The sequence below is a fragment of the Rhamphochromis sp. 'chilingali' genome, assembly GCF_963969265.1.
Source record: "Rhamphochromis sp. 'chilingali' genome assembly, chromosome: 10".
In the NCBI taxonomy this organism is placed as follows: domain Eukaryota; kingdom Metazoa; phylum Chordata; class Actinopteri; order Cichliformes; family Cichlidae; genus Rhamphochromis; species Rhamphochromis sp. 'chilingali'.
In genome coordinates, this window is record NC_137937.1 from 37,845,927 (window position 1) to 37,864,208 (window position 18,282).

Consider the following 18,282-nt stretch of genomic DNA (forward strand, 5'->3'; position numbering starts at 1 on the left):
GTAGAAGGCCACCAAGGCACTCTGAAAGAAATGCTGTAAATGTATTAAACGCTAAGCTGAACGACCAAATTTCACATCAGTAAACCAGACGCGAGGAGGGAGCTGATATTAGATGTAAGCGATGGATGGAGCGAGCAACACGACACACACTCAGCCCTCGGGTTCGAGCCACACGTGCAGCTGCCATGTTTCTGACCACACGTGGAGATTAGAAAATGGCGCTGTTCCTTGGAGTGAGACTGGAGTGTGCGTGACAGCAGGAGGGACGTTAGGAAGCAGCAAACAACAAGATAGAAAGAGAAGAAAAACACAGAATTCCTCTTTGGAGCTCGGAGCGTTCGGTTCTTTCACGACATTCGTAGCGGGAGGAAAGCTCGGCTGTACAGGTGTGGAGAGCACAAACACAACATCTGGTTTGCACGGCAACAAAACGGAGCGATTAAAGTGTGAGCAGCTGGACCGGAAAGATTGCACGAGTCCGTCGTGTCAGAGCGACCTCCTGACGTCTGGCGGGGACAGCGAGCCCTCAGCGGGAAATGACGGAGCTGATGGAGTTGTACGATGTGCCGCCGTTGCAGGTTGGCGGGTAGCCGTTGGCGGCTCCTCCCAGCGCCTCCGTGTTAACCTTAAACACGGGCGACGCTTTGAGCAGGAAGTCCGCGGCGTCGCGCCGGCCGAGCTCCCTCAGCTTCGCCATCAGTACGCCGACCCTGCTGCCCGCTCGCCCGCTCCACTCCTGCAGCAGAGCCGCCGTCGGGCTGGGCTGCAGCGCGGCCTGCTGGGAGTCCGAGTCCAAGTCCAGCTCAGAGGTGCCGTTTGGAGTCCCGTTGCTGTATTTGGCCACCAATTCAGTGAGGCCCAGGTTCATGGCCAGCAGGCACCAGTCTTTCCCCATGGCGTCTGGAGGGTCCAGCATGCGGCACAGCTTCCGGCGAGCCAGCAGCGGCACGTCCGATATGTGGACGTCCGTTCCCAGAATCCCCTGCTGGTAAATTTCAGCGCAGCCGAACGCCAGGATGCTGCTGAAGCTCTCCCGATAGCCGCCCATGGTGTTGGTGAGCGAGGTCTCTCGCTGGACTTGAGCCCGGAAGAAGTCTTTGGGTTGGTAGACCATGATGGGGGCGTGGTGTTCCCGCAGCTGCTGAGGGCTCAGGTAGTATTTGGCGGTGAGCTGTCCGGGCAGCGTGGAGGCCAGCAGGTTCTCTGTTATACTGCAGAGGGTGTCCAGCAGGGTGTAGCACTTGGCCCGCTCAGAATCATGTCCACGGACCTGAATCTCCACACCCTGCCCGTGGTTGACCAGGAGGATCATGGCCTCCACTCCTGCCTGGCTCACTTTGGCGCCGTTGGTCCACAGGTGAATATCTCCATCGTTGTCGTCGGCGCCGTCCTCCTCGGGCTTCTGCTGGTGGCTCCAGCGACACAGGTTCACCTGCAGCTTGTGGAAGAGGCCGCAAGGGAAGGGAGTGAGGTGCTCGGCCGGGACGATTCGGACGCCTCCGTAGAGCAGCGACTCCTCCTCCTCCTCTTCGGTCCAGGACCGGTGGAGGCCGTTTGTCTTGATGAGTGCGGGAACATCCACCATGGTGGGGTTGGTGACGTCCCGGGCGCAGACGTCCATGGCATCCAGGATCTGCAGCAGCTCGTCCACGTCGCTCTCAGGCGCCAGGGCCTGCACCTCCTCCAGCCTGTAGCGCCCCCTGTAGTGGTGGATGGCTTTGGGCGTCTCCACGGAGAGCAGCTTGCCGAGGATGCTGCTGCAGAGCCATCGAGGCTCCAGCAGGACGACATCCTGCACCGTCTCACTCTGCATGATGTTGATCTGTGGAGGAGACGAGGGAGAAATGTGAGCGCGTGGACGTTTATCAGAAAAATTTATGTCATGAGACAAAGACAGAATACAGAAAGAAGCTAATAAATATTTAAGGAACAACATTAAATGGAACTTTTGCTTTATCTGTGAAAAACATGCAAATAAATAAATAAATAAAGTTTTGGTTCCTCATTCAGCTTCCTGAGCAGAGGCACACAAACAGAACACAGTGTTCCTGCTGCTGTTCTCACAGATGAAAACCATCTGGTTTGGTTTATTCAGGAGCCTGCAGTGCCCCCTGCTGGCACTCAGGAGTAAAACACAGACTCCTTTTGCCTACTCCTGGTCAAACACTCACCTCTCCCATGCTGTGGAGCTGCAGGGCCAGCGTGCGCAGGTGATCCTGGCTCACCAGCGGGTTGATGTGCTCCTGCACGTCACTGACAAACTGCTGCCACGACATCAGCTGGTTGGGTCCGCTGAGCTTCCTCCAGGTCGGCAGAACGGCCAGCAGACGCTCCGACAGCAGCGTCATCGGACTGCACCTCTGCAGAGACGGAGAAGGAAGCGGCGACAATAAACGACCACGCTACGTTTGTTCAGGTATGAGGACATTTAGAAACAAGAGGACACGGGGAGTGAGAGTCTGCAGAGCTCACGGAGACGACGCTGGCTCGAAGCTCCTGCAGGTGACTCCTCAGCAGCTTCATGTCTTTAGAGTTTGAGGCTCCAGCGTCCATCACAAACAGTTTGTCACTGATCTGCAGGTCGTTCCCAAACCTGGACCGAAAACCAAAAACACCAAACTTTGTAACAAATCACTGAAATCTGTGTGATTAATACGTCTAATTTATTCTCTGCAGGGATTCTTTGAGGTCGCATCGACTGTCTTGACAAAAAGCCGCTTGCTTTTTTACTCATCAACATAATCTCCACTGACTGACGGCACTTTAACTTTTTCAAACATAAACATCAAAGCAACATTAAAAGATTCTCAAGCTCTCCTCACTCTAGATCTGGTTTTACAAAACATTAGCTCTGCTGTGTTAGCGGTGAAACTGCTGAATTTGCTATCTGCTGTCTGATCAGTAAGGCTGAGACGTACGCTCGCTGTGACCGGATCATGTGACTGACGTGATTTAAGCTGGCACCGCTCGGTGCAGTATGGAGAGGAGGTGCTCTTCACCTGTTCCTGACTTCCTTGAGCAGCGCCCTCTCTTTGTCGTAGCTGAACTCTCCGGAGAACGCTCTGGGAACGTCGGCGAGGTCGGCGTGCGTCGCCACCAGGACGACCGCGAGAGGCTGCTGGATCCGACCACCGAAAGCTGAAGAAAAGTTAAGATTGTGAACCGTCACAGTAGACAGCTTATCATGATCAGGTTGTGTTGAGGTTGTGTAACTGTCTGGCTGCTGCAACAGCAAATGTAGTTCCCACAGCCTCGCACGAAACTGTTTAAATGAAGCTTCAAAAAGGCCAAACTCTTGGCGAAGTATCAGTGAAAACTCGTATTTTTCTCCAATTACTCAGGAAACAAAGACTTTCAAACCTGCCGACTCTCTATCGTTGCAGCTTCTACTTCCTGTCTGCAGATCTGCTCCTAACCTCAAACATATCGATGTTTTTAAGAAAAAGATTAAAGTCGACCATCCACCGACCGCACGAAGGCAGTAGATGGTTGGTCTGCTTACAGATGCTTTCCTGCGGCAGGGTGAGGGCCTTCAGCAGGTTCAGCCAGTAAGTGATGTGGCCCAGCTGGGTCTCGTACGGCTCCTCCAGGCTGAACAGGACCACGTGGATCGCTGTGACATCGTTGGCCGCAAAATAATCGTAGGTGCAGTAGTAGACCGGGTTTCCAGAAAACTCCCACACGCTGAAATCTCCCACGCCTACAGAGAGGGAGCCGAGTGAGCTTTGCTTGAATTTCACACACAGGTTTAACCGTGAACGTCCTCCGCGGGGATCCTCGCGGCTCTCACCGTGGATGTTGGCGTGCTGGATGTCGATGGCCTTGGTGGCCTGTTCGTCAGCCGCAGACAGAGCGCTGTGCACGGGGGAGAAGACCTCCAGCACGCCTTTGGTCAGGCTGGGCTCAAACATCATGCTGCGACTCCTCACGCTCACGTTCTCACAGCCGGGGTACAGGTTGGAAATGCTCACCGACACTGAACACAGACATGGAGGAGAAACCATGACAACCACCGGGACTACTTTCAGTTAATGCAGAATTTTTACTGATTTTTATTTAGCAGGGACACACACGAGAAGCAGAGAACCTGCAGCACTATATTGCTGTTAGATCAGGGAATAAATCCTGACTTTTGGCTCCACAGTTTGAGCGGTGATGGTGTTTAAAGACACAGCGGCTGGTTTCTGCTCTCAGAGGTTGTTGTTCTGATCTCTGCTGTACTTCAGCGCGCGATCGACTGTGACTAACGCTCAAAGTATTTCAGATTAAGTGCAGATGTCTCTCTCTGCTGCAGCAAACACATCTGCATCATCTTTACCAAATAACCGCCGCTTGCAAACACAGGGGGGCGCCATTTCACTGCTAATGAATCCACTCTGCAGGGACAGTTTGGATTTTCGGGACCACACCTACAGCTTGTTTTTGAGGTCTTAATCACAGTAAAATTACATCCTGGTCTTTGGGTGATCACAGACATCAGTGTGACATCATCGCTGGTGTAAAGAGCTGGAGGAGAGAAGATGTTTGAGACGGACGAGTGAGCGTCTGCGCGGATAAATCGGGGAAAACGCCAGACGCACGATGGTTGTTCACAGCACAGCGAAGGACAAGTCAGAAACTCAGGCACATCTGGACACACATCCACAAAACAGATGTTTATTTCATCCGAATGTTTTCATTTCTGATGGGATTTTATACTTCAATAAAGAGATTGTAAAGTATTAGTGGCTGCAAATCTTTTAATTCCAGTCGTTGAGAGGCCAAAACCTTTGTTAGATGTGCATTTTGTGAAAAACCCGTGTGTGTGTGTGTGTGTGTCTCGTTTTCCTCTCTGCACTAACATAAAAGCTGCCTCCGCCGTTTCACAGTCGGCTGTCACGGCTTCAGTTTGAACATGCAAGCGTCTGCTCGGCACTGCAGACGACGATGATGAAGACTTTATCCTCCACCAACTGGCAACTGCAGAAAACAATGAACCCATCTCATCTTCTCTCATCCTAAACGTGAGGAAAATGTTCTCACGTCCTGGTTTTTGTGATCGGTGTAAAATGAGTGAAATCCTTAAAGCCAACAGGTTCCGCTCATTTTCTCGACGTGGAGAGAAAAAGCTGTTTTCATGCCGTTTAACGTCGGGCGGTTCAGAGTTCAGTGAAGCGAAGCTGCTCATATCTTCTCTCGCTAACAGGCCTAAAAAGAGCGCTCCTTTTACCGAGGAGCACCTTTCACGACGAGGCCTCTCGTTAATGGAGCTCCGCGACATTTCAAAGTTCGCTACAAATAAGGAAATAAAAGAATATATCAGCGCACGCCGAGGCTGAAAGCCACAAAATCAATATGCAGCGTTCAGCGGTCTCGGGAGGCGACGCTAAAATATCGACACTTGTGTTTCTTTGTCTTTGGCTGGATTCACGTCACGTATCGCTGCAGAAACAACAAACGGTCGATACGGACCAGCGCTGACTCTTTGAGACGCCGGCAGGCTCACAGACGGAGGAGTCGGCTAACGCACCTGACCGTTATCAGCCCGGGCGTCACGTAATGGCTGCAAGCGGCGCATAACAGAGCAGCTAAAGGGGAGAGGAGGGCAGGCAGGCAAGACACTGAACACGTCGTCACTGCACTTTCCTGAAAACCACGAACACCTCACAGACCTCTGGATACCCGAGCCTCAGAGCAGCACCTGAACGGTTTCCCTCAGCAGACAGTTGTTCCATTTGTGCTCATCTATCATTTACTCCAGAGGACATAACGAGGAGAACTGATCAGCTTTTATCAATTTCACCCTGTGAGATTCAAACTGCATCTCAGTACGAGACTGTGAGGGCTCATGTTCATGCTCACATCAGAGCAGCAACAACAGCTGCGTCTACAACGTGGATAAAACAAGACATTTAATAAAATGACTCACGCTGAAGTTTTCTGAGACAGATGTGCCAGGGAGACGCCTCCTCTGATTAACTGCACTCCTCACAAATAAACGAAGGAGTCTCTGTGTGTCTTTCTTTGCTTATCCCAACCAACATTCGCATGTGTAGCCGAAGGGTGATTGGAGGGGGTGGGGCCTTTCAGAGCTGTCACCAGGTGACACACACCTGTCTGTACCTGCACAAACTCAGGATCTTCTTGCTGTGAGGGGGCGGTGCTAACCGCTGCGGCAGTGAAAGCATTAATGCTGAGCTGGTGACGACGCGACTCCACCTGTCTGTCACCTACCGGGAGGTTTGGAGTTGACGGGCGAGTTGGGGTGCCGGGCCGCGTTGGTCATGCGCGTCCTCCTCCTCCTGAAGAAGCTGCGCAGGATGCCGCACTTCAGAGACTCCAGCAGCGTGCTCTTCCCGGCTCCCGAGTGTCCGAAGAGCTTGAGTTTGATCCGGGGCTGGACCGTCTGAGTGGGCCGCAGCTGCTGGATGTAGCTCAGCTTGTGGTTGTCCTGACCCAAAAACACACCACAGAAGAAGACATCGACAGCTCAGGTCACAGACACCTGTACACGACTCCCACAAGGCCCCAAAAATCACATGACACATTTCAACTAATCAGATTTTGTGCTGCTGCACATTATGTCAGCTTCAAACTGCAGAAAAGCTTATTTAAAAATACACATCAGCGTATTGTGTTGAAGAGATATCAGCTGATGTGGAACCAGAGCTGGGCTGTACTTTAGCTCAACGCCACAGGCAGCAGTGTCAGCTCCATCCAACAAATTCAGTTCATTCAGTGTTATTTACACAGCACCAAATCACAACAAGAGTCGCCTCAAGGTGCTTTATATTGTAAGGTCGACCCTACAATAATACAGAGAAAACCCAACAATCATATGACCCCCTATGAGCAGCACTTTGGCGACAGTGGGAAGGAAAAACTCCCTTTGAACAGGAAGAAACCTCCGACAGAACCAGGCTCAGGGAGGGGCGGGGCCATCTGCTGTGATTGGTTGGGGAGAGAGAATCAAAATCACTAAATCGAGCTAAATGTCACCACTTAGCTCTGCGGTGACATCGCAGCTGCAGGTGAAACTCTGCCCCCTGGTGGTGACAGAGAAAAGTTTCATGCACAGGTTAGCTATCTCACAGCTGAGCAGGTGAACCATAAACTGAGGATGTGAGCTCCGCCTGCAGGCGTCTGTCTACCATTCATTGGACAGAGTGGTTAAAAACAACGCAGGAAGCTTAAATGCTTTTATTTTGGTGGATGAACAGGAGAGTTCCTGTGACTCAAACAAAACGTTCCATATCTTATGTGTCTATAAATACTTCAGTTATAAAACATTTAAATGTGACAGCATTGAAACGCCGTGGCTGTGAGCGGCGTTACAGGAGACGCTTTCTTCCAAACATCATCGATTCTTCGGGCTACGAGGACGGTTTTTAAAACTGCTCTTAATGTTCTTGTAAAAATGAAACAGTGACTCAGCCGCAGGAAACATTTACAACAAAAGCCAGCTGCTTGCTCACGCCGCCGTAGATCTGACAGCTCGATGGAGCCGTTTAAGACGTTTCTCTAACCATCCAATGAGTCACGCATCAGAAGTGGCCCCAAATGCTGCGAGCAGATACGTGGGATGTGAACGCGCTCCTAATCCCACCTGGGTTATGCTAACGTGTCAAAAAATAATTCATTTCCAATTTCAAAACGTGTGATTCACAGAATCCGGCTTTAAAACGAACGAGTTCTCGTTTCAAGCCGCCGGGTTTCTCCCCCTCTTGGTTCTCGACAAGTCGGCCTTTTCAAACGTGCCAAAGTGTCTGAGATTAGCCCAGCATGTGCAGACGGCGGCTGTTTTCACAGCTGCTGCTTCATGTTTTCACCGATTCTCAGCAGGTTTTCTAGAAAAAAAGAGACGTCGGCATCACGTAGCTTTAGACGAGGAGTCTGAGCGTGTCCTGGTAGCTGTGACCGGGAACACCGGACGCACACACGCCGCTGTGGAGGGTGAAGCTGATCGTCATGGAGATGAAAGGTTTGGCTTTCACCGAGTGTTCGTCCTTTCACGTGTCGAGCAAACTGCGCCCCAAAGTCTAAAAACGGCGGATCGCTAAAATCTAACACCTCCCGTCTTCCCGAGACGTCTCTCTCCACACCTCTGCACCGAAATAGACCAAGTGTGACGACTGTGAAGCCCGACTGTGCCTCATCACCCCCACCATCATCATCATCTGCACTTCCTAAACCGCGTTCACAGCATCACATCATTTTTTTTTTATAGCCTCATTCTTCAAACAAGCTCAGCTGACACAACTTGGTTTAACACATCAGTCCAACTCGAGCCTTTTGAGCCTTCTTCTTCCTCTTTACCTTTTTAAGCTTTCCCAGCAGTGACACGACGTGCTCGTGATGTTCGGCCGAAGCCAAATCCTCCGCCGTCTTTCCATCCTGCAGGAGGAAAACAAAAAAAGTCAGGTCTTTAGTAAACATCACATCTCCTCTGGCTCCTCCTCAGCTCCACTGAGGACATTCGTTTTCTGGAGTTTATATAATGAAAAAGGAGCTCGAGCACAAAAAAGAGCTTCCTGTTAAACCAGTTCAGCAGACGCTGCTTTTACTTTAACTGAGTGTTTCCCCCAAACTTACATCACGTGTTCAACCAGTTTAGATCAGAACCAGCAGATTAGATACACAAATCATTTATATTTGTATATTTATTTACTTGTTCATCATAACAGGAAATTCAGCAGATATTTTGTTTTGATCGATGCTGACGTCTGCTGTTAGTGATTTATTAGTCAGCTGCTTTCATTTAATGAATGTTCTCCAAAAACGTCGACATTTACATAAATCAGATCGATGCGCCTGAAGTGACCTTTGTTTGTTATGACAGTTATTCCTCATCACGCAGCGTCGTCTCTCAGCTGATGTCAGTGGATTAATTACAGCTGCACACACACACACACACACGCACGCACGCGCACGCACGCACGCGCACACACAGGTTACTTTCCCTCTCCGCTCCAGCGCTCCGACACAAACGCCACATTCCTGACAGCGTTCATGTATCTGTCACTGTCCGGCTTGGCTGACGCTCCGCTGGGAAAACCTGCACGGACGCCTGAAACGCCCACAGAGCGCCGCCGCCTCCTCCCAAACAGCTCGTCGTGACGATCGGACTTCGACATCGTCGACCTCCCGAGCCGACTGGATTGGGTAAATGAAGTCTGAGCATTTAGACGCGTGGACGCTCTCGCTGTGCTCGCCTCACACAGATGGCTGAGTGTCACGATTATTACTACTGATGCCTGGCAGTGACAGATGAACGGCTGGCGTTATGTGAGGAATATTAGATCATCCACAGTATTTCCAGCCCAGACTAAATATCTGCTGAAACGGAAGCTCGGGAACGACGAGTAACGGTGAAATCGCAGAGGCTGGAATGATTTGGAAGAATATTTCAGCCTCCACAGAAAAACCAGGCAGAGATCACAGAGGCACCGTTGTCCTCCCTGACACTGAATTATACATCCCAGTGTGCGCTCCAGATGAAACATGCACAGCACATCAGCTGCCATACAATATTAACATCCCGGGAAGGCAGAGAGGGAAAAAGCTCAGCGCGGATCGTCTGCTGCTGGAACCAGATCAATTCAATGGAATGAAAGAAAGAACATAATGCATCAGGATCGAGCAGAATTAGATTTGAGGCTCTGAGACGAGTTTCAATGACGGACAAAAACACGTTACTTCTGATATCGGCGGAGAACGCTGGAAACATCTGGAAATCATATCTGAACAGGCTGAAAACATCTGCACAATAACAACTGAGGTCATGTTGTGAGCTCTGGCAGGAGAAGCAGGGAGGCGCCCGTGATGGAGGCTGACGCGCCGACCCTGACGCGCTGAAGGTCTCTTTCGGTCTTTGGCTGCTTCTTCGCTCACTGTGAGTCCAGTTCTTGTACCGAACATTTGACACGAGTGTTTTTGTTTGTTAGAGACTTCAAACGATCAACATTAACATTCACATAAATGAAATTTTAGCTCGTGACATAACTCTTTCAATTACGTTTGATTTATAAAATCACGATAACAGTTCTTCATAAAACCACTTGGATCCTGGACGCGGCTCGGATGAAGTCATCTCCTGGCCTTCGGCGTGGAGAAGCATCAGCTCAGAGCGCTGAGCTTTGAACGAGAAATAAAAATCCTTTCGGATCTAAAACGATTGGACATGAACTCCCACTTATCCGTGAAGTCAAACCCACTCAGGGCTGAATGTGGAACCGTTTGATCCCGAGCGCTTGGATAAAAGCTCTCAGCCCGCGGCTGCTGAAGCCTTTAACGCCTCACCTGCCGCGCAGACTCGGCACAAACGTCTCTGTGCAGTCACCAAATCCACGCTTGGATTCACTCGTCTTAAATATCTCATCTGCACAACAACGAAGCCGTTTCTCCTGCTCGCTTTCTTCTGCCTTGTGCAGCAAACACAGTGACAAACAGGAGTCTTGCTGCACAATCTCCTGAACAAAGCTAAGCGCTCGTAACGACCCCACAGACGTAAACTACAGGAAACGTCTTTGGAAATTTAACAGTTTTGAAGTTGTGCTCACAGTTTTTTACTTCTTGGACTTTCAAAGAGAAATTTTAAAGCCCCCAAACATGTTAATAACTAATGTTTAAAATCCTCAGCAGACTTTTCATTTGATTTAATGGTGCAGCTCTCAAACTGCCAGCTGGGATTTAAATATTCTAATAAGAGTTTAAGAGCTCAAAGCGAGAGACTGTGAGGGAAGTGGATGGGACACTGCAAGGAAGCTCATCAGGGTTCAAGAGGTCGAAAGAACTTCAGTAACATGAAGAAAGAAGAAACAAGGAGAAGGTTTCGCCTTGAAAACCTCTGAGAGGATGAGATTATTAAAAAACAAACAGGTGGTGCAGCTGAGCCGGGCGGAGACGAGGGCGGAGGTAAGGGAACGATGCCAGAAGAATTTCCCAGTTTTACTGAGGATTCATGAGCGGCGCCTTCGTCTGCAGCCCCAGCAGAAAATGAACAATCGCCACGCAAACAATATCTGAACAAGCACGGGAGCGACGTTTCAATTTACATACTATATGAGGCGTGTCGGCGTGGACCACGCCCCCACCATACTCGAGTCACAGATCGCAGCAGCTTCACGTGTGAACACGTCCTACAGACCAAAGGGCTGCACTGGGTTTGTCAGAGTCTCATCACGATGATGACGAGGTGCTGCTGCACCCGCCCGAGCGGTAAAACAGAGAGGTGCCTTACGTTGGTGACAGCGTCGATGTTCGCTCCGGCCAGGCAGAGATGGCGGACGACCTCGAGGCTCCCGTTGTTCGCCGCCAGGTGGAGCGGAGTTCTGCCGGACTGTGACGCACAGAGGAGAGAGGAAGCAGCACACGTCAGCGCTGGACACGGTGAAAGTCACGCACACAATCATTCATGTTCGCTTTGACACTTACAGGTTATTCTTAATAACTGAGGCTGCTGAGCAGAAATGCTCGAATAAGGATTCCTGAAAACGCCAAAACCTTCTGAGCATGCTCAGTTTAAATGTTGAGGCAGAAGCTTTTTAAGAAGCTCACATTCAGTTCTTTTCAATAAATCAATAAATAATCTTTGCGTGATGTCATACAGAGCAGATATCTGATGGTTTTCTCAGGTACACATCTCTCTATGAGAAGCCCCACCCACTTCCTGTTAATGAGGAGCAGCCAATCAGAAGAAAGCTGGCAAAAATAAAACGTTGCTCTCTTTAAGCTGCCGTCACTGTAACACAAATGTGGAGGAAAAAGAGTGACACAAACACTGAAATCAACATTTATCACATTTTCTAAACAAACACTGAACGGCGTTTCCCCCTCTTGCCTCGCGCTAACTCGGCCTAATTAAGCGCACGGTCGTGCTTCGGCGGGCTGATCGGCTGCTCGCTGTTCCCGCTGCGGTCGCTCGGCCTGAAGAATAAAACTGCTGATTAGAGCAGGAACACAGTGCCCTGAAAACAACGCTAATTACTGTAAACACCATATAATTGCCATCAATTTCATACCACAATATCTCATAAATCCAGAGCAGTTCGATGTTGATGTTACAGTAAAAGCTTTGGGATTTAATCAGAGCTCAGTGACGGAGGTGTTTCAATCCATTCTCCTTTGCAGCAGTTTGGAAGAACATCCACCCTGTTTTTGTGATGCTGCAAACTGAGCTGGAGACGGTTTCAATCCCACCCTCTTATTTCTCTGCTCGGTGTCTGCAGCTGACAGCAAAGACCGACCCAGAGTCAGCAGCCTGTGATTCGCTGCTTCACACGAGCTTAAAAGAAACGAGCTCCAGCTGAGAATAATGCATGAACCACGACGTCTCTGGCAGCGCCGTCTGCTCCCGATGCACATCGCCTCCCTGTGCGACGCTGAAAACACGTTTCTGCAGAAAAAGCCGAGAAAAGCTTCCCCGTCGCAGAATCTATTTAAATGTATGGTGTCAAAATAGAAAGTAGAATCAGAAACATGCGGGAGGCGAGAGGACGGGAGCTTCAGAGGTGTGTGAGGAGGGCAGGAGATATCAGAAGAAAGACGATTTTAAAATATGTCAGCAGAAAACAGCCCATACCTCTGTAAACATTACACTGCGTTATATTCTACTTCCTGTGTTTTTATCAATGCTCCACCTGCGATTAGGCCTCATTTAGCTCCGCTGCAAAACAACGATCTAAAACACTCATTTAAACTCGTCTTATTTTTCTTCAGCTACATTTGCTCTCAGGTCAAACTATTCTAACTCCTTTACCTATGAGAGAGTTTCCTCTCATTGGCCGTTCCTCACAAACCGAACAGCAGGTGGGCGGAGCTCTGTGCTCACACAAGTGAGGCGACCATATTAGTCTGTGAGAGCAGGGATTACTGGCACAGACACCTCATCATCTGAAACTGTGGTCAATGTGGAGCAGGTCTGACTCACAGCTGAGCTGATGGGGTTCGATTTAAAGGAGTCTTCTTCGTGAGGAAGATTACTTCATGGATCTCACTTCCTGCAGAGCGTCAAGCTGAGTGTGGTTCGGTTAGCTGTCGTTTACTTCTGCTCTTCTTGTGCTTCTAAGACTCCTGTGACAGTAATGCAAAACGCTCTGCAGCCCATCTGCAGCACGATCCGCAGGGTGAAGGCTGCAGCGCCGAGGCTGCTAGCTCAATCACTCAGGTGCTGTTGGTCACGCAGAGCGTGTTTTATAAGACAGAGACACGTTCGGCCTGACTCATCAAGGTGCTGTAACACATCACATAACACCGGCATCGCTGAGCTGGCGCTGAAGTAGATGTGCTTGAAGATTATGTAAGAGGCGAGTAAAAACAGAAAGCGTATTCATGTTAACGGCATCGGGACGAAAAATAAAAACCCCACACATTAACATCAGTGTCTGAATGTGAGGGAGGGGGCGGAGCGCAGAGTTAGGAGGAGGTCCTTCACCTCCACCTTCACTCTCAGGAGGACAGCTGTGTCTGAAAACTATGTGATACCACCAGTCCTCTCAGCGCGGCCTGGGAACGCCTCAGGGAGCGTATCCGGGCCGTCTGGGGGGAAGTGCTTGCACTCACCTTGTTGGGGAGGTCGAGGCTGGCCTTAGCATTGCAGATCGCCATGACGACGGGCAGGTTTCCATCCTTGCAGGCGATGTGGAGCGGCGTGTTTCCGTGGCGGTCCTGCTGATCCACTTGGCAGCGGTGTCTGAGGAGGCAGCGGACCACCTCCACCTGACAGCGACGCACAGCCAGGTGGAGAGCTGTGTGGCCTTCCTGGAGACACAAACACAGACGGGTCAGTGTCTGTGACCTGCACAGGTGGTGAGACCTGTGTGCTGTGAGACCTGTTAGTCAACCCTCGCACAAAAACACGTAAAAGTAAAAGTAAAATGTGCCAAAATAAATCAGGCTGAGCTCTGGTCACCTTGTCGGTGGTTTCCAGCTCGGCTCCGTGCTCCACCAGGCACTCCACGATGTCCACGAAGCCGCGGGCAGAGGCCGTCAGCAGCGGGCTCTCCCCCTCGCGGTTCTTGGCGTCCACGTGGCAGCCCGCCTGGCACAGAGCTCGGGCTACCGGAGAGTAGCCGTGCCAGGCAGCGCAGTGCAGCGGCGTCTCCTGCTCCTGCAGACAGAAACGTGGAACGCAAAGATAAAACCCCGCGGCCCTCGAACAACCCCTCGGTTCTTATTCCGATGCCGTCGCTGCACTCGCTCACCCTGTCCGTCAGGTCCGGGTTGGCTCGGATGCTGCACAGGTAGCTCACCACATCCACGTTGCCATAGCGAGCAGCCACGTGTAGCGCCGTCTCGCCGGACTGGAGGTGACCAACAGCCAATATGTTAATAACAAAGCAGCAGATTAAACTAGCAGTAAGCTAGAAACGATCAAATTGTGTCATAAAAGTCAAACAAAAGAACAAAAGAAGCGACTGTGTGTCTGTCGCTCACACCCACCTGACTGACACACGTGACGTCTAACACGTCTGTGACACGTCGGACGGTTCAGATAAAAACGGTTCCTATGAAATCTCAGAGTAAAAGTATAAACGCAGTGACAGAGACGAAGCTTTGCTGGTGTCCGGAGGATTCCCTGGAGAACCTTCCTTTCAGCTTCGGGAAGTGAAATGTTTATTATTCCAGGCGCTGGTTGATTGCACGAGCTGCTAGACGGTGATGAGAGATGATTGACACGCGTGCAAATTTTCTCTTGCATGACAAAAACAATGTGTGAAAGACTGGAGGAGACGACACGCGGCACAGCCTCTGTTTCCATCTTCACCCGAGAGCAGCGAGCGAAAGAACAGGGCCGAGGATACAAGCAGCGGGAAAGAGCTTCCTCAGAGGGCGGTCCTCCATCACCCATCAGAGGAGCAGGTGGAGGTAGCAGGGGGCCTCTGTGATCCTGACACCATAAGTGGGAATGCTGTCTCCAGTTTAGATTCTGTAGTTTGGTCAAACATCCCAGATTTTCCGTATAGTAGCCAAAACCTCCAGTAGATGTTAACAGGGAGCAGCGGACTCACCTCCCTGCTTCTTGAAACACAACACAGAGCCAAATGTTTGCACTGCATGCACAGACCGTGCACAGACCGTGCACAGACCATGCATACCAAGCGTGGACGCTGTGGATGTTGACTCTGACTAGAACTCTGACTCCGCTTCTGTTTTCGTTAAAAACTGACCCACGAGTTTCAGACTTGGGGCTGGCAGTCAGCGTAAACGCTCGTTAGCGAGACGACGTGTTTACTTGTTTCTTAGAGACTGAGTCACTCTGGAAAAAAGGAAAAACCCTCAAAGAGCGGTTTAATTTGGCGAATTACATAAAAAGCCGCCGCAGATTCACCTTGTTATGATAAACCTGAAAGGTCCTTTGGCTTCTCTGTTCTCACAAAGCAATTATCTAGTTCCACACAAACGCCTCGGCTTGTGATTTGGGGTTTATTGTGTAATAAAGAAAGATGAAACTTTAACGACGCCTGGACGGGAGCTGGAGAGTAATCAGCAGAGCGCGTGCAGCGCAGATTAGGCTCCGCCTCAGCGTTCGCAGACAGGAAAGGACACCTCGTGAAGATCGGAGAGACGGGAAAACGCTTCTGGGATTTTGGACGCCCAGGCAAGGCACGCCGAGGCTGCACTAGCATCGAAAGCACACAAACACACACACACACACACAGACGCACACACACACACACACACACACACACAGACGCACCAATCCCATCTCTCCCTGCAAGGCCTGTTTCCATAGCAACAGCAAATAAGCTGATAAAATGCCAGAGTAACTGGTTTTCTCCACAGGTGTGGAAATGTGAGAGTGTGAATGTGTAAAGCTGTGTGTGTGTGTGTGTGTGTGTGTGTGTGTGTGTTTGTTTCTGGGCATTTCAAAGTAATGCTTCTCGAGGGGTTTGTGGGTAGGAGGCAGTGAGTAATTGCTGACAGATAACAGAGCATGATGAGTCGTAGTAAGTGTGTGTTTTTCCATGTGAGTGTGAGACGTGCAGAGAGGAAGGACCTGCTTTTCTACCTTATCTTGCACATCCAGCGGGCACTTCTTGTCATGGAGGAATCTCAGGGTCGCCACGTGGCCGTGTCTCGCCGCATAGTAGATGGCGTTGGCTCCGCTCTGAGGGTTGGAGAGAGAACAGCGTTGCAGGATTTATCCCTGACCTTTAGTAAAGAGTCTGCAGCCACACGATAGGAACGCATCCTTGGACAATACTGTGCCGTGCTCTCTAACACGGGATTGTTCTGAGGATGTGCTTGGATGTTGGGCTCAGACACAACGTTGAAGCTGTGGTTTCTAAACGGAGGAACGAGATCAAAACACGTTCTTTCATTGTTTCTGTATAAAGTCATAACGTCTCTATATAAATCTCCTGAACTCGCTGCACCGATGATGACAGAATGAAACTTTATTTAATGGCAGCCTGATGCTGTAAGTCAGTGTGTGCAGCATTAACCTGATTTCATGTGTGGCACTGAAATCAAATCAAAGGCAACGAGATCGCTGCGTCAGAGTTCGGAGACGTGACGTCGACCCTGGTGTGGGTCAGCAGCTCCAGACGTCTCTTATTTTCTAACATCTTGGAAAACAAGGAAGGACCTGCAGCTCGGTGCAAGCACAGAGTGACTGCACGGCACGATGAAGGACGTTTGTCAGGGAGAAGCTGCTGCGGATGTTCAGCTGCTCACAGAACTTCCAGGAACTGTCGGCTATCGGAAGGGAAACGATTTCAGGCTCTGCTAAAGTCTTCCTCCCGTCTCTGACGCTTCACTGATGAAGATGCAGCTGTGACAAAGAGTTTTAGCAGCGGCACAAGTTTTGTGTTTGATGCACTTTGTTGGTTCTGAACAATCTTAAGCAACTTCATAAGTTTCAAAGAAACAAGTCGACGTCAGCTGTCACACGTGGGCTCTGACCGTGCTGCAGGCAGAGCCCGCAGGGCTAAACTCAACCCTCACGTCTACATTAGCTTCTGATTTTTCTAAAGAAGAAGATATCTCACACTTTTTCAAAGGTCAGCTGTTATGCGCCTTACAGCTCCTCCATGCAGTCTTCGTCACAGCAGGTCCGGCTCTTACCTTGTCGTGGGCCCGGATCTCCGCTCCTTTCCTCATCAGGACCTCGATGATCTGAATGTTTCCACAGCCGGCTGCGATCAGGAGGGGAGGGGTCCCGTGCTGCAAAACACACACACGCGTGTTACGCTTCCTGTTTATGTGTGAACGCTGCGTCTTTAATCTGTGCGGTAAAGCTCAATCTGACAGCCTGTAGTTACACAGAAAACGTGGCGAGGAAGTAAACGAGACTGAGGTAGAAATAATGAATGAAAATGGCGAGATGGCCTTTTCTGAACGAGTCCCTGAGCAGAGACAGACTGAGCCGACGAGTCTGTCAGGTACCGACTCTGCCTCTGGTTGTTCATCCTTCCCCTCCTCATTTCTTTCCTCTTCCTATTTTCTTACACTTCACTGAGTTTAATGGCTTCTCGTCCTCACATCGCCCGCCAAGTCCTGACATGTACCCGACCATCAGGCTGCGCGGTGTAAAAACTAAGCGTGTTTTAGTTTCTGTGTAATCATGCCCAGGCTGTGCTTTGATTTATAAAAACCCATAAAACGCTCCCTCGGTGCCACAAACCGGACGTGAACACGCCTCCCTAACACGCTGCACCACGAGCACATCCTCCGCCCACATTCACTGATGTTCTTTAATGAAGACGTGATGATGCTTCACAATAACGCTTCAAATCTGCAGATTTCACCTGTTTACACACTGCAAAAGTCTGCAGGTGGCAGATGAGCCTGGAAGCGACTGTGGGCCCGACTGTGGAAACACGCTCTGTGGACACACGCTCTGTGGAAACATGCTCTGTGGACCGTCAGTGTTTAAAACGTCAGGCTGTTTTTCTTCTGCTGTGTTTTGGCTGGAGGACGGGACGACCTAGTTTCTGGGATGCTGGCAGCTTTAAATAAATATGGAAAAGACACAAAGATTTTTATGGAGATCTTTGAGACGATTCAAGCTTTCAATTTATTCTTTAATCAACTTTTAATCTGTCATGATTTTGTTGGCGTTGGGATTTGTTGGATAAGCGGTTAATAAAGTCGAGGGATGGTTGTGTCAGACTTTATATTCCTGGGTGGATAGTCCACTTTGCTACGTTTTGCCTTGGATGTGAAAGCAGGATTGCCGTCCACACAGTGTGGAGCACAGCTCAGACATGTAACTCTGACAGCCAATCAGCTCTCTGCGTCGATCAGAGCTGGAACAAGCCGGATCAAACATCATCACAAACATCATTATGCAACACGAGG

The 18,282-nt window shown here is 50.1% G+C and overlaps 1 protein-coding gene across 3 annotated transcripts in view; it reads right to left on the reverse strand.

The window, feature by feature from the left end:
- Nucleotides 1–384: 384 nt before the first annotated feature.
- The window catches only part of dapk1 (death-associated protein kinase 1), a 61,846-nt gene continuing 43,948 nt past the window's right edge, over nt 385–18,282 (reverse strand). For all 3 annotated transcript variants that reach the window (XM_080894102.1, XM_080894103.1, XM_080894104.1), the window contains 14 exons: nt 17,047–17,145; nt 15,989–16,087; nt 14,181–14,279; nt 13,889–14,086; nt 13,540–13,737; nt 11,219–11,317; nt 8,296–8,373; nt 6,214–6,430; nt 3,791–3,976; nt 3,503–3,700; nt 3,000–3,138; nt 2,473–2,593; nt 2,172–2,360; nt 385–1,822 (listed from right to left, as the gene is read on the reverse strand). In XM_080894102.1, coding sequence (XP_080750228.1) covers nt 527–1,822; nt 2,172–2,360; nt 2,473–2,593; nt 3,000–3,138; nt 3,503–3,700; nt 3,791–3,976; nt 6,214–6,430; nt 8,296–8,373; nt 11,219–11,317; nt 13,540–13,737; nt 13,889–14,086; nt 14,181–14,279; nt 15,989–16,087; nt 17,047–17,145 — 3,216 coding nt within the window. In that variant the 3' untranslated portion in view covers nt 385–526. The remainder of the gene's footprint in view (nt 1,823–2,171; nt 2,361–2,472; nt 2,594–2,999; nt 3,139–3,502; nt 3,701–3,790; nt 3,977–6,213; nt 6,431–8,295; nt 8,374–11,218; nt 11,318–13,539; nt 13,738–13,888; nt 14,087–14,180; nt 14,280–15,988; nt 16,088–17,046; nt 17,146–18,282) is intronic.